The sequence below is a fragment of the Felis catus genome, chromosome B4 (assembly GCF_018350175.1).
Source record: "Felis catus isolate Fca126 chromosome B4, F.catus_Fca126_mat1.0, whole genome shotgun sequence".
NCBI classification, from domain to species: domain Eukaryota; kingdom Metazoa; phylum Chordata; class Mammalia; order Carnivora; family Felidae; genus Felis; species Felis catus.
In genome coordinates this window covers 126,991,621-127,018,396 of record NC_058374.1, presented here as the reverse complement: position 1 = coordinate 127,018,396, position 26,776 = coordinate 126,991,621, and the positions used below count along the sequence as shown (strand labels likewise).

The 26,776-nt window shown below is 44.5% G+C and overlaps 1 protein-coding gene across 9 annotated transcripts in view; it reads right to left on the bottom strand.

Annotated features, from left to right (window-relative positions):
* The window catches only part of BTBD11 (BTB domain containing 11), a 315,613-nt gene that overhangs the window by 124,569 nt on the left and 164,268 nt on the right, over window positions 1–26,776 (bottom strand). For 8 of the 9 annotated variants that reach the window (XM_045062278.1, XM_045062280.1, XM_045062275.1 and 5 more), the window contains exon 2: window positions 8,272–8,421. In XM_045062278.1, coding sequence (XP_044918213.1) covers window positions 8,272–8,421 — 150 coding nt within the window. Of the gene's footprint in view, window positions 1–8,271; window positions 8,422–11,098; window positions 11,289–26,776 lie in introns of those variants that run through there. The other variant, XM_045062281.1, reaches the window with a different exon arrangement.

Sequence of the window (26,776 nt, the reverse complement as noted above, 5' to 3'; positions counted from 1 at the left end):
GGCTGGAGTATCATCTTTCCATACATCTTTCTCAAAAGCTCTCATGAAAAAGTTCAGAACAAAAAAACTCACAAGGGAATGAAGAAGAGAAGGTCCATGATTTGGACCCCTGTACCACCCTTCTAGTTCCCCAAGATGCTGGGGCACCTCTGACCTTGGTTGGGCTAACCATCTCCTCTGAGCATCATTTAGCTAGCCCTGCACTTCCAGGTTCCTTGCTTTTGCTCCTCTTTCCTCACCTTGGAGTGCCCTTTCCCTCATTCTCTCAACTACTGAAGACCTTTAAGCTGCGACCAAGTATTACTTCTTCCATGCAGCTCTCCAGGATGCACCCAGTCAGAATCCCCCCTGTGTACCCACAATACCTGCTAATAAAGTCTGACATGTTACTTGTTTCTGTCATGTTTCACGGTTAATTGTTCGCACGGTATGCTTTCCCTACTGAGCCTCAAGAGCAGAGACTGTGCTTCATTCATTGTCCTGTTCCTGGAGCGGCAGGATGTGTGGTGGCTAAAAACATGCTGTCTGGACTCAGACTGCCTGAGTCTGAGCCTCCAATGTGCCACTAACTAGTTGCATGACTTTGGGTGAGTTATTTAACCTCTCTGTAAATGGGGATTTTTATAAACTAATGGATTTATTGGGTAGATAAAAATAGTACCTACCTTATAATATTAAATGAAGTAATGCATATAAATCACTTAAAACACTTGAAGTCTAGCATACCCTAAGTGCTTAATAAATATTCAGCACTATTTCTTTTTTCTTATCACCATCACCATCGCCATCATCATCGTATCACCATCACCACCATCATCGCCACCATTACCATCATTCTTACTACCATCATCTTCATCACCACCATCACTTCCATCATTAATGTCATCATCATCATCATCACCATCACCACACCATAACACCACCATTACCATCATCATCGCCACCATAATCACCACTACCATCACCATCATTACCATCACCATCATCACCACCACCACCATCACCACCACCATCATCATCGTCACCATCACCACCATAATCACAACCACCATCATCACCATTACCATCACCATCATCACCACCACCACCATCATCACCACCATCACCACCATTACTATCATCATCGCCACCATCACCACCATCATCACCATTACCATCATCATCGCCACCATCACCACCATAAACACAACCACCATCATCACCATTACCATCACCATCGTCACCATTACCATCATCGCCATCATCACCATCACCATCACTTCCATCATTATCGTCATCATTATCATCACCATTGACATCATCAGCCTAGTTCCTGACTGGAGGCCCTAAGGTCATCTCTGAGGAGGTCTGGCCACGGGAGATGGAATTGGCACAAGTATTCTGCAATCGCTAGCCCCATCTCAACCACTACCCTACACGTATGTAGAGCACATATCTGCTGCTTCACCTGTCAGCTTCAGGAACCGAAAATAACAAACACACGTGTCACTAGCTGCTCTAAGTTTGGGCAGCTGCAGTTGGTTCCAGAAACCTTACAGAATTCACTTATAACCAGGTTTCTCAAATGTCAGCCATGGGGGAATCACCATCAGGACTTCTCTCATACCTGTGGGCTGCAGGTACAATTTATCTACTTAATGTTTTTCTTTAAATTAGCTCATTCTTTCACTCATTGTAAAAGGAAGCTTCCTATCAGTGCCATAAATGGAAAACCAATATTTTTCTAGCGCTCATGAAAAATTCATAGCAATTAAAAATAAAAAGTGTTTTGTGTATCACCTGTGATCATCTCCTGTCCCACCCTTGGGAAATGCTGCTGCAACCTGCCAGACTCAGGTTATCAGAGAAGCTCCCACTAGCCATCCCCCTGCATGCCAGATGTGATCTCCCAGGACAAAGGGCTATACATTCCAATGGCAGGCTTCTTTTGAACAGAAGACAGCAATGGAGACAGCAACTTCACCTTCTTCCTTCCGCTCTGTCTCATCCACACTCAGCTGTCACTTACTACAGTACGTTTTCAAAACATCCTATAACCCTGGGAGAGAAAGTATCCTCACCCTTTTTCCATAGATGATAAAACCAGAGATCAGAGTGACCAAGTCACTTGCCTTATGTTACACAGCATGGAGGAGAAAACAGAGGCATTCTCCAGCATCATAAACTGCTGTTTAACCTGCCTCACCCAAACCCCTTCCCTTGAAAATGAAAGAATGAAAAGACCATGTCTAATCCAAGTCATTAGATGCAACAGAAGACTGAACTCTGGATTCAGCAGGAAACTTACCATTCATTCACTCATTCATTCATCAAATATTTAGTGAGTCCTACTGTGTGCCAGGCATCGTTCCAGTCCCTAAGGATATAGTGATATTAAAACAAAAATCTCTCAGCTGTCATGGGTTTACAGTTTTAGTGGCGTGGACAGAAAATACATAAATAAACACACAGTATGTCAGGTGGTAATAAATGCCATGGAGAAAACTGAAGCAGGAAGAGTGTATAGAGAGCAGTCGGGGAGGGGGAGGCGGCTGGTCACAGGAGGACCTCTCTGAGGAAGTGACATTTGAGCAGCGGTCTGAATAAAGTGACAGAGGAGCTTTGTGAATATCAGGGGAAGAGCTTTACAGGCTGAAGGGGCAGCAGTGCAAAGGCCCTGTGGTGGAGTGGAGTATTTGAGAAATACCAAGAGGCCACTGGCCACTTTGCTACCTGAAAGGGTCACAGGTGCACCCCAGGGGCTAGAGGCAGCACGACTCTCTGAAAAGAGCCCAGCTACATTCCAAACAAGGAGAGAAACCCTCTTGTCCAAGCAAAAAGGACTGAGCTTTTTTTTCTTTCTAGTGATACTGAGGAGAGATAACCCAGAAACTCTTTTTACTCACTGTTGTAAATTAATGGCCCCATTTTGACTGCCTCATTGAGTGGAAGCGACAAGTTCACAGTTTATTGTGAAAAGACAATAAAAAGAGGCATTTTACAATGAGGCTCTCATTTTCTCCCCTCTAAACCACAGAAAGCAAACACTGTAATTAATGACTGTCCAATGGGGTTTCATTGAGAGCTTGTGGCTAAGGCTGGGACATCAGGCAGAAGAAATGAGGTAAGACCTCAGAGGACACAAATGTGGGACTGAATGGAGCCAAATGCAGAGTCAAGCTGATTCAAAAGTAAGAAGATCCAGGACTTCTGCTTTTCCCATGGCCTTACTAGGAGAGACCGGATGGACCCAATTCCCTCAGATCTGCTCACCGGTTCAGGGAAGGAGTGCCTGAAGGAACTGCCACCAGTCTCTAGGTCAACTGTGATGTTCAGTGCATCACCGTGTAAATTTTCTAGGGCTCAAAGTTAAAAAAAAAATCCCAGCCTGTGTTAGTTTGGGGGTCTCTTAGCATCCTAATTTAGCTTTGTGCTCAAATATTTTAGACACACGTAGGTTTAGTTCCAGGTCTCTGAGATCAAAATCCAGTTCCATAGAATATTTAATATTCGAGTGGACCTTCATCAGGAGTTCCCCTCATTTCCTTCAGATCTTTTTTCCACATACTCATTCGCTGTGTGCCATCCCGTTATTCACCGACATGCGACAGCGATTTCCCACACTAGGAGTGATGTGTTAGGTGTTGGTGATGCGAAGCTGAATTGGAACACAGTGAATCAAGGCAGAGAAAGAAAAAACTGGGTTTGAATGATCACTGCCACTTACCAGCTATGTGGCCTTGGGCAAGACACATATCCTTCCAAGTCTCAGTTTCTTAGCTGTGAAATGGGAATACCTTTAATCTATTCCAGACACTTGGCACACGGTAGGTGCTCCAGAAAGAGTGGACGTATTTTCGCCCCAAGCCATAATAGGCTGGACAAAGATAAGTGCTCTGGACATCCTGACTGACCAAGTTCTGAATTTTAATGTGATGCTCTGAAGCTATAGGCAGGGTCTGAAGCTATAGGGGGAAGTCTCAGCCCGCAGGGTGGTCCCCATCCGGATAGAATCCTTTGTGACTTTTTGCACCTCCGATTATGTTTAGAGGAGAGCATCCACGATGCATCCTACAGAGCAAATGGCAGATCCTCAGAGCTGGAACACAGCCCTCACTGCACCTGTAACATGTAGAAACATCCAATGGGCTTCTCCCAGAGGGAGGGCAGTCTAGAGGCGAGGCAGAAAAGCTCAGTCCCAAGCCCTCCAGCTCATGGGTATGGTTGATCTTAGACAAGTTGCTCATTCTCTTCTTGCCTCCATTCCTGCCAGTGTGGACAACAGTCATTACACTGGAAATAACTCATGTGGATTTATCATAGTTCCCTGGTTTAGTAACATCAGCTGCTGCTATTATTATTACTGACTACGGAGAAGGCCATGGGTAGGGGCTCTGCCCTTGACCCTGGGCAGCCTGATTCCAGAAGAGCAGGGATGTCTGGGAACGAACTCACTGCATCTCGCCCTTGCATAAAAACAGTAGTTTCTACAATCCACACTGGTAGAGTAATCTCTGAATATGAAGAACGGCTCTCTATGTACACAGAGACAGCAAGGCTTATATTGATTCAGACCACAGAGCAAGCCACTCTAAATTACAGTCAGATCAGAAAAGAAGGCAATTTTATTACCTCCAGTCGCTGAGGTGGCTTATCAATGTGTTTCTGCACACACGTTCTGTGAGGCTGACTTAATGAACGTACAAAACCCCTTTGTAATTAGCAGCACCCCATTTGTATGCCAACAATTCGTATGTGAAAGTCAACATTCAACGAGAACGACAGCGTCTAGTTTACAGAGCAAACTGTCCTTAAAAACAGTTCATGCGGCCAGCTGCTCCTGTAGGCTGCCTGCTTTGGTGAAGTACAGATTTATTTAGCAAATCCTTTCTTAGAAGAGTGCCAGAAGTCGGTAGGGCCCGAGCCCAGGAGCTAGACTCCAAGAGGGATCCTTAACGTATCCCAGGAGAAACCTTTGGGATGCCAGTGCAGAGTCAGTGAGGGAGCTCTTCCCGGGTTATGTCCACACAGACACCACCCCACTCTGGGGGCTGTTTGGACCCGCTACAACCAAATCTCTGGGGAGCCGTTAAAATGCAGACACTTTCTGGGGCGCCTGGGTGGCGCAGTCGGTTAAGCGTCCGACTTCAGCCAGGTCACGATCTCGCGGTCCAGGTCACGATCTCGCGGTCCGTGAGTTCGAGCCCCGCGTCGGGCTCTGGGCTGATGGCTCAGAGCCTGGAGCCTGTTTCCAATTCTGTGTCTCCCTCTCTCTCTGACCCTCCCCGGTTCATGCTTTGTCTCTCTCTGTCCCAAAAATAAATAAACATTGAAAAAAAAAATTAAAAAAAAAAATGCAGACACTTTCTTATACCTTTCCAATTATTGAAGATTTCAAAATATCATTCGCACACATCACTGCTTCAAAATAATGGAGTCATCAAAACTGTTGTTAGATCCTGTTACATAATGTGCTAATAAAAGTGCAGAATGACTACATCGCAATTTTGATTAAAAAGATTTAGGAGCTGAATTTTATTTATTCATTTTTAATGTTTATTATTTTGAGAAGAGAGACAGAGCATGAGCAGGGGAGGGGCAGAGAGAGAGAGGGAGACACAGAATCTGGAGCAGGCTCCAGGCTCTGAGCTGTCAGCACAGAGCCTGATGTGGGGCTTGAACTCACGAGCTGTGAGATCACGACCTGAGCTGAAGTCGGCTGCTTAACCGACTGAGCCACTCAGGCACCCCTCAGTAGCTGAATTTTAATATAATCAGCCTCCTTTGTAAATGTGTCCACTTATTTCATGCATTTAAAAATATTATTCTGAGGCAGGGTCCACAGGCTTCACCAGACTGTCAAAAGGGTCCGGGGCACCCAGAAGTTTAAGAACAATAGCCAACTGGTAGCTGGAGACCCTGTGACTGGTGGCATCTTGTGACTTCTGGGTCTGATAAGAATCAAGCACAATTTCCAAATTCAGGTGCAAGGAAATCAGCTCCCTAATGACCACAGGGCTCACAACGGCTTCAATCAGCTACGACTTCTCTTTCTGGAGGGGCAAGCTATGTGCCTGCCCTGTGTATACAGGAATTCCTTTGGGAAGAGGTGCAAGTTGCCTTCTGGACCCTGAATCTTTCATGGTTCAGAACTGTCTAGAATTTCACACCAACTCATACTTCGACATAATCCAGCATTTCTGAGATCAATGCTCTGGTCCCATCAGGAACACAACAGTCAAGTAATTTGGCAATCAACGGAATCGTAAGTAAATACAGTTTTATTATTTTGTTCTGAATGGCCGGACTCAAAGAGCACAGCCCTGAATTAGAGGGTGCATAAACATGGCAGATCACTGCTCAAACTGGAGACACTCAACCTTCCTGACAATCCCTCCCTTCTCTCTGCCTTTCTGCTCCTCTCTCTCCCTCCCTCCCTCTCTCTCCCTCCCTCCCTCTCTCTTCCTCTCTTTCCCTCCATCCCTCCTCCTTCATATTTCTTGAAGGCGTACTATGTGCCGGGCAGTATTCTTGGCATTGGGATTACATCAGTGAACAAAATAAATATCTCAACTTACTCTCTGTAAGAATATATTCAGAGATAAATAATTTTAAAAAAGGAAATGAGTAAAAATATAGAGTGTGGCTAGGTGGAGGGAGAAGGCAATGGTTGCTAATGGTTATCAAGTTTCTTGTTGGGGTGATAAACACTGATGTTCTAAAACTGATTGTCGTGATGGTTGGTATACCTTAGTGAGTTATTAAAACCCACTGAATTGCACACTTTCAAGAGGCAAACTTATCTCAGTGAAACTTTTGTTAAAAAACAAAAAATACAGGAGGATAAGGGTCTTCAGGGTATCATAATTTTGTGTGAGACTTGAAGGTAATGAGGGAGTTAGCCATATGGCTATCTGGTGGGGGAGTGGTCGAGGAAGAGGGAATAGTAAGTGCAAAGGTCCTGAGGCATGCCTGCTATATTCACGGGAAAACAAGGGGCCAGGATGGCTGGGGTGGGCCTTGGGGGAGAGTGGATGAATAGAAGGGATATGTGGCGTGGCTCGGAAGCAATTGTAAGGGCTTACTTTAACTTTTCCTATGGGTCTGATGGAAAGTCAGTGGAAGATTCTGAACAGAGGAAAGATGTGATCTGACATATGCTTTGTATAAACATTTTTTAAATTTCTTTTAAAAAAAATTTTTTTTTCAATGTTTATTTATTTTTGGGACAGAGAGAGACAGAGCATGAGCGGGGGAGGGGCAGAGAGAGAGGGAGACACAGAATCGGAAACAGGCTCCAGGCTCTGAGCCATCAGCCCAGAGCCTGACGCGGGGCTTGAACTCACGGACCGCGAGATCGTGACCTGGCTGAAGTCGGACGCTTAACCGACTGCGCCACCCAGGTGCCCCTAAATTTCTTTTTTTAACGTTTATTTATCTTTGAGAGAGAGAGAGAGAGAGTGTATGTGTGTGGCGGGGGGGCAGAGAGAGAGAGGGAGACAGAGGATCTGAAGAGGGCTCTGCGCTGACAGCAGACAGCCTGATGCAAAGCTCAAACCAGTGAACCACGAGATCATGACCTAAGCCGAAGTCAGCCGCTTATCCGACTGAGTCACCCAGGCATCCCCCGGACGTACGCTTTAAATGGATCTCACTGGAAATCGACAGTGACCAGCCACCCTTTATAGACCATTTACTGTGTGCCAGCCACCATGGCAAACCCTCTCTTATGGGCATTAGCTCATTGAATCATCACAACTATACTATACTTTAAGTTAGGTACTATTTTTTCTTTATTTTACTTTTTATTAAAAATTTTTCTAAGTTTATTTATTTTTGAGAGGGAGAGTACCAGCAGGGGAGGGGCAGAGAGAGAGGGAGAGGTGGAGCGGGGGGGGGGGGGTGTTGAGAGAGACAGAGAGAGAATCCTAAGCAGGCTCCGGGCTGTCAGTGCAGAACCTGATGTGGGGCTCAAACTCACAAACTGAGATCACAACCTGAGCTGAAATCAAGAGTCAGACACTTAACTGACTGAGACACCCAGGCACCCCTATTTTCTTTATTTTATAGAAAAGGAAACTGAGGCTCAGAAAACTTACGACAGTGACAAAGCCAGGAAATTTACCAGGCCTGTCTGACTCGAGCCCTTGCCTTCCCCACGGCTATCATGGTACCGTTTTGTGCACACAGCATGTGCTCAATAAAAGGTGTCACCTGGTTGGTTACAAAGCACTGTCCTGAGGGCAGTGGCACCTTGGGCACGGAGAGAGCCAGAGAACGGCATCCACTTACTCAGCTCTGCGATGCTGCCCACACGGGTGGCCAGCAAGGACTGCTCGATGGTCCTCAACTCCGACTGGCTGAACATGGGCATTTCCCCCGGCTTGTTTGTCCGCTGAGGGTCTCTGTGAAGGTTCAGGCTGTCTGGCAGGCACAGCACCCCTGCAGTGGGTGGGGAGAGAGAACGAAAGAAAACAGGCCGTCATTTTTCAGTTAAGCAGAGGAGGGGCGCGCGAAAGCCTTGCACAAGCTCAAACCACACCAGAGTTGGTACCGCAAAGCCAACACGGGGACCAGGGCTCTGAACTCCTTTTAGAAGTGATGACTAGTTATTTTAAAACATTTCCTGAGAATCCTGACCTGCTGATTTTAACAAACGTGTGGGTATTCATCTGCGTGCACACATTGCTAGGGGACACAAAACAGAACACTCTTTCCCCCTCCAGCCTGGCTTCTATCCACTCAGAGATGCCTTTTGAGAAGCCAGCAGTCACTGTCCCATTCTCCCTCCCAGAGGCGGCTGCCATCCCTGAGCGTCCCTGAGCAGCCTGCTGGCAGTCGCTATTTGCCCAGAAAACTTAACTCTGGGTGGTTGGGCTGTTATTTGCTAGACAAAACTCTGGCTTTCTCTGTGGAGATACATGTCAGGAGGTAGGAGAGTCCCCATGGACATTTATAACTTTATGGTGAAAACCTATGGGAAATCCCTGGAATCGAATAATTTCTTCCCTTCTTTTCCGTTCCATGAGCATTTAGCAAGAGCTTGAGAACTTAATTCGGTTTCTTATTTAGAAATATTCACTTCTCCCTTCACCACCCAAAAGTTCCTATGCAAAGCATGCTTTCTTGCTCCTTGACTTTGGGCTTGACGAACTGACTTACTTTGGCAGAAAGTATATGAATGGACATGATGGAACCGAAGGCCTGAAAGTGCTTGTATGGCCAAACTTGCTCTCTTGTACCTCCACCATCATCGTGAGTGGAACATTCCCTTGCTAGTCTGCTAATCGAAGGGTGGTGAGAAGACACATGGAACAGATCTAGTACCTCCCTGTAGCTTCAAGCTCCTCCACAAAAACAAACATGTATTTGGTATGCCTTTGAGGCAGTGTGGGGTTTTTTTACTCAGCATTGTTTTGGTGATAACTAATAGATACAACTACCAAGTGCAGATCATTGAGGACACAATGGGCAAGGCAGGCAGGTATTGTGCTGTGCTAGGGATTGAGGATTCGGTGATGGATAGAATACACACACTCTCTGTTCTCGGTGGGCTCATAGTCTAAGCGAAGGAGAAGACCGTTAACGCACATAACCATGAAGCCGTATAGTACATGCTCTACTGTAGGAGGAATCAAGGGGTGTCTTAGCAGGGATCTGAACAATGAGGAGTTGTCAATAAATAGGAAGCATTTATTGAGTGCCTACTCTACTCCCAACCCCGTTAGAGGGTTGCATTTTGGAGCTACAAAAGCAGCAGAAGACATATTCGAATAGTGCATAAACTAACCAAGGAGACAAGACTGCCAATGGGAAAATAACATGGGAACGATACAAGTGATAATATACAGGTGCTGAGGGACTTAAGCCAACTGGTAGGGGGAGTGGAGACAGACAGAATGCAGAGGTCAGCAGTTCAAGCCCACTGCTCACCCTGCTTGAACTACAAAGGCTCAGCAAACAAAAGACTCCTGCTTTGCAGATGGGCAGGTATGAGGTGGTACCAGTCACACACCAGTTCTGACCCGTGTTGCCCAATTAGTGACTCTAGACACACTGAGCCAGTCACTTGTTCCTGGGTGTTTCCCATTCACACCTAACAGGATGACACAGCGGAGAAGGCCATGCCAGTAGGTGATTTTTGGATGAATCCCAAAGAAGTGGATGAACAATGAAAATAAACGGTCATGGGTAATATTCTTACAATCAGGAAACTGATCAAATAAGTGTCTTTCTAAAATTTTTCTGTTATTTTTCAGACATTTGATTGTGACTCAGGATAAAAAAAACTTTTGTATCACAGCCCAGTGTATACACACACACACACACACACACACACACACACACACGCACACCCCATACATACTTTGCATGTTTTCCATGAAAAAAAAAAAAAACCTCATGATCCTTACTACGTAGGACGCACTGTCATTTTTTCCCTTTTCACTTCTCTTCTATCTTATTAATAAAAATGCTGGTCTGCAGCCCCCAAAATGATCTCATGACTCGCTAATGGGCCACGATGAGCAGTTTGGAAAACACCGTGGACTGTCGTAGGACACAACTCGGCATTAAGTGGACAATACAGATTCACTGGGCACTCCTTAGTCCTGTGCGGAGCTCCATGTGGGATGGAGACGTGATGGAGAGCTGATCCCTGCAGTTCAGAAACTCTCAGCCTTGCAGGGAAGATAAGACCTTCACGGAGATGCCCAACATCCAAGGCGGGCCTCCTGCCTGTCTCCCTTCCCTCAATAGATGAGTCATCTTCCTGTTCACCCCAGGCTGGGATGCCCTGAGTCATCCTCGCTTCTTCCTGCTTGCTCACCTGCTGAGACATTTGGTCAGAGGCCAAGTTGAGTAGCCGTTGCCATGGCAATGAATGTTGGTCCAATCCCTCATCGGATGTCCCCAGTGTCCCTGACTCTTATCAGAACACTACTACCTGTGGAGAGCTCACTGCAGATGATCATGACCTAGTGTGGTAAGTAGCTCAAGGTTCCAGGGGATGAGGTGGTGGTCAGAGGGCTTCACGACAAAGGTGACCCATCTCCACAAGTGAGCCCTGAATGTCAGGGAGGACAAAAGTTTCCTAATTTATAGTACAAGTGACACTTACATGCACTCAGAGGATTGCTTTCTTGGAATCTGCATTATAGGCAGCAAGTTCTCATTTCAAACATCCATGTGAAACATTGCTTCACACACTGCTTGAGGTATAAGCAACTAGGGTGGTCTGGAACCCAAAGAACTTCAGTCCTGGCTCTGCCACTACCTATCGGTGTTTAACTTTGGCCAGGTCACAGAGCCTCTCTGGACCTCAGTTTTCTCTTCTGTGACGTAGAGGTCATAATGATGGCCTTGCCTCCCTCAAGGGGCTGCTGTGGGCAAGCAATGAAATGGGATAATGTGTATTAAAGCATTTTGCATGTGCTGAGCAAATAATAGGGGGTCAACATATGTTAACTGTGATAAAAATCACAGTTAATGTGTATAAACCCAGCTTTGGACTACTTTAGGCTTTATAATAAGAATAAGTAATTTCCCTTGGAATTTTTCCTCCTTTTTTTTTGAGGGTTATCAAATTTACATGTGAAAATAGAATTATTCAAAGAAGCTTTGAAACCTAGATTACTAAGATTTAATAAATCGATAATGATCTATTATGCAAAGATCATACACCAGGGTTTTCTTTCTTTCGGAGGACTCTGGGATATATACATAAACTGGAATTATTTGTTTTTTGCATAAAAATGAACTGAGTCAATAGGAAGGTCCTAGCATGTTATTTTAGTGTTATTTTAGTTAGTACAGGCCAGAGCTTTGGACTACTCATCAATTTCCATTATTGGAGCCAAGGATAGCCACAGCCTGGTGCTTGAGACTCAAGTTCAAAGACAGGGGAACCAACATTCAAACATGACTTCTCTGGATCTGGAGGGAATAACCTCCTTGGGGAGCAGGTGATCATCAGCTATGGTCAACAATGAGTGTGAAGGGGTCATGGTCTCCCTAAAATTCTCTTACCTTGGGGTGGGTTGTACATTTGTCTAAGGGGAGAAGTTTGTTCACTTTCTCAAAGGGGTCTGTGGGTCCTAAAAGATGATGGCCTTTGAATGTCCATCCTCCCAGCTACAACCAGGTCTCTCTGCTTTGGGACTGGCTGTAGGTGGGGTGCCGTGGTCTGGAACAACCATGAGCTCCAATCCCACAGCAGCCTCTGTGCAACCTGGACAAAGAACTTCCCAGGTCCCCAGATTCCATGTCTGCAAAGAGGGGTTAAAATATCTGCTTCATTGGTTTATTGCAGTGATTACACAAGATAATACGTATCCTTAAAGCCTCTGGCCTATAGTAAGCTCCTGCTAAATACCCTGTTCCCACAAATGTGCAGTTTTGTTTATTTAATGTCTGGATTCAAACAGTCTTGAGGATCATCTTTCCAAAATCTTGTGGGACTGGAGGCAGACAACCTTTTGGTTAGGTTGCTTAGAACATAAAATATGAGAACTCCTCCTCTGGGCCAACCACATGGGCATTCTGTCTCCGATGGGGACAATCAGGGCTGCATTTCTGCCTCCCTACATGCCTACCTTCCTATATGCTTAGGAAAGCCCCTCAGCAAATATAAAGTCCCCTCCCCCCATCCCTTCTCTCCTCTCAGCTTTTCTCCAAGTTCCATTCTATTATTGGATCTGGATTCCATTTACCCACCAAGAGAACACCAAATAAGACAGCCACCAGCCCTCAGCCATTCTCCCCTCAATGACGATGGTGACGACAGTGATGGAGGAGTTCAAGGAGATTATGCACGTCTTGGCACTCAGTACACAGGCTTGGGTTCTGCTTTGTCTGTCTGGCTGCAAGAGGAGAGAACAAACTCTCCAAGCCTCGCCTGCCAAGCTAGACCTTGTTTGCTGCTCAGTTATACCCAGAATTTAAAGTGGAGGGTCCTGGCACCAGGACCAGCTTTAAGAAACAGGAAGGAAGCAGCTGGCATTCAGCAGACCAACCCTTGAACGGGTACCAGCGAGACCTGGCCAGGTTCAGATTTCTGTGGTGCCCAACCCCAGCTGTGTGGCACAGGGCTTGCGACTTGGCTCTTCTGAGCTTCTGTTTCTTCCTCTGTAAGCAGTCTGATGCTATCTACTGCCTAGCATGGCTGGGAGGCCATAATGGGATAATATATATGGACAACCTGGCACAGAAAAGGGGGTCGATGAATGTTTGCTAATAATCCAAGTGAAGTTCTTCGAAGCTAAAGATTTAGGAATTCAATAACATGATGCCAGAAGGCTTTCTTTTACCGTTAAACTTATTAAGGAGCAAGATAGGAAGTTATCAGATTTTTAAAAATATTTGCACAACTGGCTTGAAAACCCCTTTTTCCTTTAAGATACTTGGCAGTGGGAAACAAATTCAGGGCTGGCTTGGCGAACCCATTCATGTGTGACAGGCATGCCATACTCCAATTAGAATAAACCCAGACCATGGTTCATTTTTCCTTCATAATGAATTACATTCAAAGGGAAAATTCTTAGGACTTCTGAAGTCAAACCATCAAAAGAAATACGAGGTAGAAAACACAAAGATGGAGAATTTTCAGAAACGGGTTCAATAACATGCCCATAAATGGAGCCTGAAGTACTTAAATGGAATAAACATGCTGACCTTGAAAGAACACGAAGATACTTAGGGATAAACCACAAACGTTGAGCCCCACAAGGACAACAGGACACATTTCTGCCCTCAAAGGCTCCCGGTTGGCAGGAGAGACAGACCCAGCACCCACGGAAACACTATGAGGGATGGATTAGGGCAGAGGCGTGTATGAGGTCTCACTAGGGAGCACAGTGAGGTGAGCACACATTGGACCAGGAGTTTCAGGGAAGTTTCCCAGGGTAGCTTAACATGGGGGCTGGGACTTGGGGAAGTAGACACCCTATAGCTGTGGAGTGAGACTGTGGAATCTGGAGCCCAAATGAATACTTAGGTTGAATTGAAGCTCGGCCACTTTACAGCAATGTCACCCAAGCCTCCCTGTACCTCAGTTTCCTTGTGAATAACACAGGCATGGTCATAGTGCAATCCTCATAGGGCCACTGGGTGATCAAATAAGTAAACACATGTGAATCTTGGCCATATAAATAGCTCAGTAAATAGCTCACTATAATAGCTCACGATGATGATGATGATGATAATGATGATGATGATGATAAGGACATTCCAAGGAATAACAAAGGCCCAGAGGCATGTGTTCTGCAAGTAACTGGCTGGAGAAGAGGGAACAAGATGGAAACAGAGTGTGCAGGAGGAGGGACTGGGAGACAGGGACGGAGGGCCCTGGGTTACAAAGGGTCTAGATTTAAAAACTAAACCTTTACCTTCCAGCTACCGTGTTTCTCTCTCTTCCCTTTCACAGACAAAATCCTAGAAAGAGTGGTCTGCACCAACTGTCTCCATTTCTTCCTGGTCCTCAGGATCAGACCTAGACCTAGTTATTGCCATTTCTGCTAAGTGCCCAGCAAGTTCACATTCATCCTTCAAGGCCCAATTCAAATGTCACTTTTGAGATCCTAAGACTCAAAAAAGCTACAGGCCCTGTTCTTAGGGAGTTCCCAGTCCAGAGAGGGAGATCCTGAGAAATGATGAAACCACAGCTTATTGTAGCTGGTGTACCTGCTGCATGCTGAGGCAGAGAGAGGCAGGGACAAGGTAGGGTCACAAAGGAGGAAGTGGCCCAAGGTGACACCATAGCCTGCCCTCCCCATATGAGCCAGCTTTCCCTAGCAGTCAGCTCAGGAACAAGGGAGCTAATTAGAATCTGAGTTTGGGGGTGTCAGCCTTGAGAGCAGGGCACAGAGGCAGCCATGCTGTCATTAAGGCACTGTGTGTGGTACGAGGCACGCCAAGACAGTGAGGCGACACTAAGAGCATAAATAAGAAAATCAACTTGTTACAGGACTGTGAAGAAACAAAAGCAAACTATTCTGCCCATTCATTAATTCATCCATTCGTTCAGCGAGTACTGGTTCAGCACCCACTAGATGCTGGGGTGCACTTCTGGGTGCTAGGAATCCCGTACCAAAATACGGGAAGCCCTTGCTGTCTTGGTACGTGTGTTCCAAATACGCGTAAGTAGGATATGTAGCTGGTTGGCTGGTAAGTGCCATGGAGAAGAGCAAAGCGGGAGGATGGGGAATGCTGGGTCCAGGAGCAGGTCTGTCCTACTAAGAAGGGGGCATTTGAAGACAGACACGAAGGAAGTGAGCATGGGAGCCAGGCTGATATCTTGGGGGAAGAGCAAGCCAGCAGAGGGGATCATAAGGGGAAAGACCTCAAGAGGGGTGAGCTTTTCTTGCTGGAGGAAGGAACAGAAGGTGAGGAAGTAGTAGGCAATCGAGCCAGAGAAGTGCTGAGGGCAGTTTGGGTTGAGCCTCGTGGGCGACTCTAGACTCTGGTTTTTACTCTGAGGAGGATGGGAGCCACTGGAGGATTCTGAGTAGAGAAGCGATGTGCCCTGACCTTTCTGGAGGGCTGGTGGGTGGAGAACAGGTTGTAGGGAAAGGCCAGGGCAGAACCACAGTGGTAACAGTGAAGATGGTGCAAAAGTGATTCTCCACACAATGTGAAGGTAAAGCCAGTGGAGTTGCTAATCGGGTGCAGGGTGTCAGAAAAAGAGAGCAGCTGAGAACAGCTCCAGGGTTTTTGGTCTATACAATTGAATGGATGGATTTGCCATTTACCAAAATGGGAACATCGTGGGAGGGGCAGGCTTATGGAGAAGACCAAGAGTTCAGTTTTGTTCAATTTGAGATATCTGCTAGACACCCCAGAGGAGATGCTGGCCAGGCTTTCTTGCTGTCTCTCCTCACCTCCCATGAAGCAAAGCCTCATCATGTAAGCCCCATGGTGACTTATAGCTTTCCCCCCGTGTTTCTTCTTCCCTGTCCCTAGGGAGCATTATTAAATATCCTTACAAGATTGTTGGATGCCCCCTTTGTCCTCCCTCCTCTCCCAGCGTTCTCCCTTTATCGCATTATCCTTGCAACTTCTCCTATAGAGTCCTGAGCTACATGCATCTCATAGGGGCTTAGAAGGAGGAGACTCATCTTCCCAGTGTCCTTGTCTCTGTAGGGATGAGCGCCTGGGTCCCTGCAGGGCTTGTGAGCAAGCCCAGGAGTCCCTGACTCCTCCTAAGGGGCATTTTAGACCTCCAGCTAGGTCTTGGGTAGCTGTGCAAATGACAGAGGTCAGATTTTAGAGATCATCTGGTTCCCAGGACATGGACTGTGGCTTTCTGGAAGTTCTCTGAAAAACATCTCCCTTGCTCACTATACAGCAGTGATACTAATGGGTATTGAGTCACATGGTAGTGATAAACCTCAGCTCTGGGTGTGACTGACAGGGAAGTTGAGTGTTAGAGTGTTTTGAGTTAAAAACTGGTCTCTGATGTTTCAGTAAACACGTGGCAACAGGCCAGAGTAAAATAATGAGGAGACAGCTTTATGGACAATGGAGACTCTCTTGTCTTACATCAAGGTGCATCTTGCTCTTGAGTACTTATAATGCAAATTCATCCACCAATCTATCTGCTCAACCATCCATTTATCCATCCATTCGAACTTCTGTTTATGTAATGAATCATCATTTAATCAAAGGGTAGTTAATTAATTAAGCTTTTTTTTTTTAGTATCTACTATGTGCTACACATTGTGCTAAGCAATGGAGATTTAGCAGGAAACAAAACAAAGTAGCAGCTCTTGTGGAGCTTAATTTCTATTCATCTATCCCTTCCTTCCTTCCTTCCTTCCTTCCTTCCTTCCTTCCTTCCTCCCTCCCTCCCTCCCTCCCTCCCTCCCTCCCTTCCTTCCTTCCCATATAATCTGCCAGATTGGATTACAATGAAAAGTAAGACACAGACCCTGTCCTGAGACGTTATGAGAAACTCATAATCTAATGGGATAGGTACACATGCTCATGAGTGTCACAGGTGCTATAAAAAGTCCATACATGCTACACAGATGACACAAATAGACTCGGGATATTCCCCACCTGGGTGGTGTGTCAGGAAAGGTTTCATAGATGAGCTGATATTCACTAGGTGAACCGGATTAGGGGTGAAGGAGAGAAGGGCAAACCAGACAAAGCAGCAAAAGCCAAGGCATAGAGGCAAGGAAACTCCTGGTGCACTGTAGGGACTGTAATCAGCTGGGGCGCTGGACTGAAAATCACAGTGAGGTGGTGACAAGGAAGGTAGGTGGAGACTGGATCATGGATGGGCTTGAGTGCCTTGCTGAGGGGCTTGTACATCATGAGAAGGGGGACAGTTGAGTCCTCTGGGAGGTAACTCTGATGCCTCATTTGTTGCCTCCAGGAGGTCAGGACTCATTGCTGGTGTTCTGGATAGAATAACCATCAAACACCCAGATTCGTCCATAGTCAGTGGGAGATATGACAGAGGCAGAGAATGGCACCCTGCTCAGGCTGCCACCAGACCCAGATCAACACGTTGCCCCATACCATTCTTTGCCTCTCAGATCTCCTGGACTCAGAGTGCTGCCTGGGGGTCTTTTCTGGCTCAGTGGGTGTCTCAAATTTGACCTCTGGCTTTCCTGGACCCTTGATACCCACTTGATCCTTCTTCGTTTCTGTCCAAGCCTCAAGATCTTATCCAGCCCCTTGGTGTGGCTGAGCAGGGCACGTGGCTGGATTTCCTGACCCCTCAGCACTGTGTTGACAGCATCCCGCCTAGGCTGACTCTTTGCTTCCTTATCAACATATTGAGATAATGTAGGAAGTTGGAAGCTCGCCTCCATGCATCCTCTGTCCACTCTTCATCTTTCTCCCATCTTAGCCATTCATTAAAAAAAAAAAAAAATGTAAGCTATGTTAACTAACTTGAATTTAAATTAAAAAAAATGTAAGCTACCTAATTTCAAAGCATTAATTAGAAAGCTATCCATGCCCATTTCAAAAACTTCAACGCTAAGAAGGGGATAAAATGGTAAACTGAAAGCAACCTCCTTTCCTCTCCAGTAACCACTGTTCTCTGTCGTGTAAGGTTTCAGAATTTTCTGTCCATTTTCATTTATTGACTTATTCATTCACAAATAGCTACTGAGCCCAGACAATGTACAATTTGCAGACAAGACAAACAACACACAAGCCCTACCCTTATGGAGCTCAAAGTCTGGCTCGGGCAACAAAGTCTGGCTCGGGTAATCACAAATAAATGTACAAGTGCAACTGTGTGAAGTACCATGAAGAAAAAGTACATATGTGTGCACCATACCCTAACCAATGTGACAGCTGAAAAATTGTGTCTAATTTGATCTCAAGTAATTACGAGCAAGACAACTTTTTCACAGCTACTAGCATCTGTTTTCCTTTGTTTGGGAAGTGCTTTTGCATACTTTTGCCTAGTGTATAGAAATATCAGATCCTTACTGATTTGTATAATTCTTTCTATAATAAGGAAATCTGCCCTTTGTCTGACATGCGCCATGCACACATTTTCTTAGTTTGTCACCTGCCTTTGAGTATTTTTCAAGTAGGATTGTTTTTGTTCAACACAGGCAAATGTATTAGTCTGACTCTCTTTGAGTTCTGGGTTTGGGGTGGTGTATTTTAAATTTAGGTGGCCCCTATTCATTTCTATTTCTTTCTTCTTTGTCACCACCTCCCCTTCTAATAGACTTTATTTTCCAGAACAGCTTTAATTCACAGCCAGATTGAGCATAAAATACAGAGACTTCCCACATGTCCCCTATGTCCACTCATGCATAATCTCCCCCATTATCGATATCTCCATCAGAATGGCACATTTGCTACAACTGAAGAAGCTACACTGACACATCACTATCATTCAAAGCCCACAGTCTACATTAGGCTTCACTCTTGCTGTTGCACATTCTATGCATTTGGAAACATGCATAATGAATGACATGCATCTACCACTATGATGTCATACAAAGTAGTTTCACTGCTTTTCAATTGTTCCTCCTCCTTCATAAAATTAGTGCTGTACCTATTCATCCCTCTCTCCTCTTAATCCCTGCCCGTCACTGATCTTTCAACTGACTCCATAGTTTTGCCTTTTCCAGAATAGTATAGTATTTAGCTTCTTCAGATTGTCTTCTTTCGCTCAGTTCCTCATGTATTTTCATGGCTTGATACTCATTTCTTTTTACCGCTGAGTAATATTCCACTGTCTAGATATACTACAGTTTATTTATCCATTTATCTAGTGAAAAAAATCTTGGTTGCTTCCAGGTCTTGGCAATTATGAATAAAGCTGCTATAAATATCCATGCACAGGTTTTATGTGAACATACATTTTCTATTCCTTTGGGCAGATACTAAGGAGCTCAATGCTATATTAACCTTATATCTTGGAACCTTGCCATTACTGCTTAATACTTCCAGGAGTTTTTGGTCGGTTCTTTTGGATTTTCTACATAGATAATCACGTTATCTGTGAATGAAGACAGTTTTATTTCTTCCTTCCCAATCTGCATACCTTTTTATTTCCTTCTCTTGTCTCACGGTATTAGCTAGGACTTCCAATACAGTGCTGAAAATCAGTGGTGAGAGGGCACATCCTCACCTTCTTCCTGATCTTAGTAGGACAGATTCAAGCCTTTCACCATGAAGTATGATGTAGCTGTAGAGATTCTGTAGATATTTTGTCGATAGAGAGTTTTATCAAGTTGAGAAAATTCCGCACTTCCCTAGTTTACTGAGTTTTTGTTATGAATGAGTGCTGGATTTTGTCAAATGATATTCTGTATCCATTGATGTCGTTATGTGATTTTTCTTCTTTAGCCTGTTGATGTGATGGATTACATTAATTGACTTTTGAATGTTGGATCAGCCTTGCATACTTGGGATACATCCTACTTGGTGTATAATTATTTTTATACATTATTGAGTTTGATTTGCTACTATTTTGTTGAGGATCTTTGCATCTATATTCATGAGAGATATTTGTCTGTAGTTTTCTTGTAATATCTTTGTCTGGTTTGGGTATTAGGGTAAGGCTGGACTCACAGAATGAGTTAGGAAGTATTCCCTCTGCTTCTATTTTCTGAGAAAGCTTGTAGAGAATTGGTATAATTTCTTCTTTAAACGTTTGGGACAATTCATCAGTGAATCCATCTGGGTCTGGTGCTTTCTGTTTTGGAAGGCTATTCTGACTCAATTTCTTTAATAGATATAGGCCTATTCAGATTGTCTATTTCTTCTTGTGTGAATTTGGTAGACTGAATCTTTCAAGGTATTGATCCATTTCACTGAGGTTATCAAATTTGTGGGCATAGAGTTATTCATAGTATTCCTTTATTCTTCTTTTAATGTCCATGGGATCTGTCGTGATGTCCCCTCTTTCATTTCTAATATTAGTAATTTCTTCTTTTCTTAGTTAGCCATTAGCTTGACCAGAGGCTTATCAATTCTATCTTTTTCAAAGAAACAGCTTTTGGTTTCATTGATTTTCTCTATTGATTTCCTGGCTTTAATTTCATTTACGTCAGCTCTAATTCTTATTATGTCTTTACTTTTGCTTACTTTGGATTAATTTGCTCTTCTTTTTCTAGTTTCCTAATGCAAAAGCTTAGATTATTGATCTTACATCTTTCTTCTTTTCTAACATATGCATTCACTGCAATAAATTTCCCTCTAAGCACTGCTTTCTCTGCATCCCACGCATTTTGATAAGTTGTGTTTTCATTTTCATGTAGTTAAAGGTAGTTTTAAATTTTCTTTTGAGATTTCTTCTTTAACCCATGTGTTATTTAGAAGTGTGTTATTTAACCCCCAAGTATTTGGAACTTTCCAGTTTTCTGTTTCTAGTTTAATTCCATTGTAGTCTGAGAACAGCCATTATATGATTTTTATTCTTTTACATTTGTTAAGGTGTGTTTCATGGCCCAGCGTGTGGTCTTACCTGGTGAGTGTTCCATGTGAGCTTGAGAAGAATGAACTACTTCTGTTGTTGGATGAAGTAGTTCATAGATGTCCATTTTTGTCCAGTTGATTGATAGAGTTTTATCATTTATATTCATAACGAAGGCCCCCAAGGCCTGTAAGATCCTGAATCACCCAAGAAAGATTAAATCATGTTCAACCAAGCTTTAGTGTCAAGAATATCTAATTGTGTTCTAAGTCTTCCAAGTTGAGTTCAACTGTGTCCTTACTGCTGGATCTGTTCATTGCTGATAGAGGGGTGTGAAAGTCTCCAACTATAATAGTGGGTTCATCCATTTCTCCTTGCAGTTCTATCAGTTTTTGCCTTTTTTAAAAAGTTTGAGAGAGAGAGAGAGAGAGAGAGAATGAGAGGGGGGGAGGGGAAGAGAGAGAGGGAGAGAGAATCCTAACTAGGCTCTGCATTGTCAGCACAGAGCCTGATGTAGGGCTCAGTCCCATGAACCATGATATCATGACCTGAGCCGAAATCAAGAGTCAGACCTTTAGCTGACTGAGCCACCCAGGCACCCCTTGCCTTTTGTTTTTGAAAGGTATGTTGAGGCTATTTTAACTGTTTCTTTCCCATTTTAACTCTAAATCTCAAGTATCTGAATATGATTCAACTAGTGAAGGTGGTCACGCTAGAAAGTGAAGGAAGGAGATGATGAATAGTAGAGGTGGTATGGAGGTGTATCTATTTACAAAAACTTCTGGATTCATTATTTGCATATGCATTATGTACCCTGAAAAAAAATTTAGCTTTACTGCCTCTTGCCAATTCCCCACTTCTACTGTGTTTCACCCAGACTTGCTTGATAAACATTTACGCGTTGAATTAATAAGTGAGTCCTGGGTAGAGTTCTTGATGGAAAAGAACGGTAAGTTGTAAAGAAAGGTGTTAATGATACATTAGCACCCCACTGAGGATTTCTCTCTGTTAGAGAAATAAAAGGGGGCCGCAAAATGAATTTCATACCAGTTGCCAGAGCATTTTATGCCAAGGGCAAATATCCACAGATTTGTTATCCCCAGGATGTCTAGAAACCACTTCCAGGTAATTGTGAGGGTACCTTCCACGGTTCCACGGTGGAAGCCCATGTGCTTGGCAGGTTTTCAACTAGAAATCTCTTTCCAAGGGAGCTTCTGCAAAGTAAGAGCATGAAGATCATTTATATTCATAACGAAGGCCCCCAAGGCCTGTAAGATCCTGAATCACCCAAGAAAGATTAAATCATGTTCAACCAAGCTCTAGTGTTAAGTATATCTAATTGTATTCTAAGTCTTCCAAGACTGATTATCTTTAATTAAACAGCCTGGTGACTATAGACTTATCACTTATTTGATATGATATAGTGAGGAACTATTCACTAGGATGTTTAATCAGTTGAAATACCCTATGGCTGACCACACAGAATGACAGAGAGAGAGGGGTGTGTGTGTGTGTGTGTGTGTGTGTGTGTGTGTTTACAGGCACAGAGGAGATTAGGCCAACATTCTGAGATCTGGCTAAATGCTGCTGCTAACATAGTGTAGATGTTAATGGCACATAAAAGCATAAATCTGCCATTTGCAGCCTTCCACGTACACATTGATATAAATAACTAATAGGGCTTTCACAATCCATCCAAAATACAAAGATTACTAAATTGGCTTTTAAAAACATTAGAATCCCATTAGGTTAAATTCAGCAGCTGATTGCTGAGCAAAATAAACCACAAGAGGACTCTAAATTCTCCTTTGTTGCTGCTATTAAAAGGTATTGCACTTTGGAAGAGGCCATGGACCCCTGGGGAAGTGAGCACATGGTTCTTATTGGCGAAGCGGGGCCAAATCCAGCTATACATCTGGATAAGGATGCTTCCAGAGAGAGTTCTCCCCCAGCGCCTGGTCTGGGAGTTCTATCAAGGAATATATGAAGTAGCCCAGATGTCACTCAAGGTTTCTCACCCTTTTAATTATTATTATTATTATTATCATCATCATTATTATTTGTTATTATTCCCTTCCCCTCAATAAGCCTTCTTGGACCTTTTCTTCCCTCCCTGTCCCCCACCTCCACTTTTATTTTTGGTATTCTGATGCTCTGACGTCTGGGGCCTAAGGGACCATAGAGGGTCTGCCCCTCCCTTGGATAGCCAGTTCCTGACAGCAAACTACTTGCCAGTGAGAGTAATTTTCAAATGTGAACCAACCAGTCCAGAGCTCACACTCCTTAATTAGGCTCTCAAGCTCCAGGTCACTGTCCCCCTGCCCTAATCATCCCGGGGCCAGGTATCAGACAGCCAGGCACAGCCCCTATGCCCCAGAGCCCACTGAAATTCTTTAAACCAGTCAATCCTAAATCTGCTTCCCCTGCCTCACCAGCTCCTTCTAGTGGGAACCACAAGAAAGACTCATTTCAAAAAATTAAAAATAGATCTACCCTATGACCCAGCAATAGCACTGCTAGGAATTAACCCAAGGGATACAGGAGTGCATACAGGCACTTGTACCCCAATGTTTATAGCAGCACTTTCAACAATAGCCAAATTATGGAAAGAGCCTAAATGTCCATCAACTGATGAATGGATGAATAAATTGTGGCTCATATACACAATAGAATACTACCTGGCAATGAGAAAGAATGAAATACGGCCTTTTGTAGCAACGTGGATGGAAGTGCAGAGTGTTATGCTAAGTGAAATAAGTCATACAGAGAAAGACAGATACCATATGTTTTCACTCTTATGTAGATCCTGAGAAACTTAACAGAAGACCATGGGGGAGGGGAAGAAAAAAAAAAGGGAGGGAGGGAGCCAGACCATAAGAGACTCTTAAAAATTGAGAATAAACTGAGGGTTGATGGGGAGCGGGAGGGAGGAGTAGGTGGGTGATGGGCATTGAGGAGGGCACCTGTTGGGATGAGCACTGGGTGTTGTATGGAAACCAATTTGACAATAAATTTCATATTAAAAAAAAAAAAAAGAAAGACTCATTTCCCTACATTTCCCCCTTCCCCTCTGCCTCCTGACCTGTCCTGGTGTACCCCATCCTGCCTACCCACCCACAGGGTGTGATGTGCCACACACGTGCTCTTGGGGACCAAGAGTAACAAACTGTCTTCTCAAACTATCTGCCTGATCTGTTGGCCTTACTGCACCTCAGATTTCATATTAATATACTACATTTTTAAACACCCCACCCCACGGAATTTTAATACCATAGATACACTGGTCCTTTGGAGGGTCACAAACCACTGTAATACTTAAGGGTTAATTTGTTTCCCACGAACCAATTTTTACCCCCTTGGCACTATATTGCCCTCGCTGAAAACCTGGCAGTTAAGTAAACCCTTGCTACATGCGAGAACAACTTGGGGAGTTTTAGAAAGTGCCTACACCTGGTCCTCACCCCAGACCAATTAAACCAGAACCTCTGGGGGCGGGGCCAAGACACTGGTATTTTTCAGCATTCTCCTGGGTGATTCTAATCTGCATCCAGGTTGAGAACCTCTCAGTTATAACCCAACTCACAATTGCTGCCCCCCCCCCACTGAGCCTGGCCCCCATACACCCCCATCTGAGAAGAGCCACGGGGAAAAAAACAGCTGACTCAGGGCTCCACGCCACTCGCACACTTCTGGAAGCTCTATCCCATCTGATTGCAAGAATTTGGTGTTCAAGTGCAGACAACGTGCCAGACTATTGTTATAGCCACTTGTAGTAGGTTGAATGATGGCCCTGAAAAGACACATCTGTGTCCTAACCACGGAGCACCTGGCATGTGATCTTACTTGTTCAAAGGGTCTTACAGATGTAACTAAGGATTAGAGTGGACCCTAAATCCAATGGCATGTGTCTCTTACAGAAAGGCAGGGGAGGATCTGAGACACAGAGACAGGTAGAGAAGAAGGAAGCAGAAACTGTGGTGATGTGCCTACAAGCCCAGGAACACCAGCCAGAAGCTGGGAGACGCATCGCACAGATTTACCCTCAGGCCCCCAGTACGAACTGACCCTGCGAGCACCTTGATTTCAGACTTCTGGCCTCCAGAGAATACATTTCTATTGTTTCCAACCTCCCAGTTTGTGGGGATTTGTTTGGCACAGCCATAGGACTGATTTCTCCTTCTGCTTAGAGCAAAGACTTAGAGCCCATGACCACCCTGTCAACTGCAACAACCTTCAGTGGCTCCCCGCTGCCTGGAGGATACGATGGAAACTTCTCAGCCAGGCATTTAAGCCTCTGTGACCTTCACCCTACCTAGCTGTCCAAGCAAATGTCCCACGACTTTTAAAGTGACAGAGGGGCTCACTTCCCTTGATATGGCTCTCTATTTGCATGCCTCTGCTCCTCGCAAGATTCCTCCATCCAGAATGTCTTTCCCTTGGCCTCTTACAGGGAGCTTTTCCACTTCCCTTCAAGGCACAGCTCAGATGCTGCTTCCTCCCGCAAGCTGCTCCAGATTTCCCCAGATGGCTAGGATCCTTCTTTTTCCCACAGCAGGGTGACTTATGGAAATTCCACATCCGTTCAGCATCGTGTCAAGATAATAATAACAATGATGAAAAACAATAGTTAAGGTTTTGTGGCACTTGCCATCAGCCAGGCACTATTCTAAGCATTATGCACGTCTTAACTATTTTAATCCTTACGACACCGCTTTGCATTTGACATTGTTATTATTATTATATTAAATATAATTTATTGTCAAATTGGTTTCCATACAACACCCAGTGCTCCTCCCAACAGATGCCCATCACCCACTTTCCCTTCGGCATTATTATTATTAAAGGTTAGACTCAAGCATGTGTGCATATGTACACAGACACTTTTTCACCCTGTGTGTGTATATACATATACATGTTTACATACATATATATACACACACATACACATTTATAGTGTCCATCCATTCATTTAATGTGCGTGTATGTGTGTGTGTGTGTGTGTGTGTGTGTGTGTGTGTGTAATCAAATGCCCTGCAGTACAAAGATTTGTGCCACATAGAAAACTGACACACTTTCTGCCTAGGAGGAGTTTCTTGAGAGATATGAATACCCATTTTGAAAATTCGTGTTTTTTGTTTAGAACTGTGAGTCATGAAAGCCTTGAAATCTGGGAGGGCTTACACGCCCTAGGTCCAGCCCCTGCCCCCGAGTCAGCACAAACATTTCCTGAGCACCTGTTATGTGCCAGACCCTTGTCAGGAGAGATGGTGAAGCCATGGTCACTCATCATGAGAGCTTACAGTTAAACTCTTAGTTTTGGAAATGAGAAAACAAAGGTTTAACCAGAGAGGTTAAGCGACTTTCCTGAGGTCACACGAAGTTGGCTGAGTCCCATTTCTGGGTGATAGAAAGCCACTTCCAATTCCAGGCATGAATTACTGATTAAAAAAAAAAATCAGAATGCAATCCTATATTCCTAACATTGTGTGGTAGGCAAAATAATGGTCCCCAAAGATGTTCACATCCTATCCCCTTGAACCTGCAAACATGTTAAATTACCTGGCTGGGAGAGGGGGAACGGGAAGGGGGGATTAAAGTGGCAGATGGAATTAAGGTTGTTAATCAGCTGACTTTAAGATAGGGAGATTGTCCTGTGCTATCTAGGTGGACCCAACGTACTCATGTGCGTCCTACACATGGAAAGAGGCAGTGTCTGAGTTACGCAGTGCTCGACAGACTGAGCTGACCATAGCTGGTCTGGAAGATGGAAGGGGCCACCACCCAAGGAATGGGGGCAGCCTCTAGACACTGGAAAAAGCAAGAAAGAGGATTCTCCCCTACACCCTCCAGAAGGGAACACAGCCCTGACGACACCTCAATTTTACCTCAGTGAGACTCAGT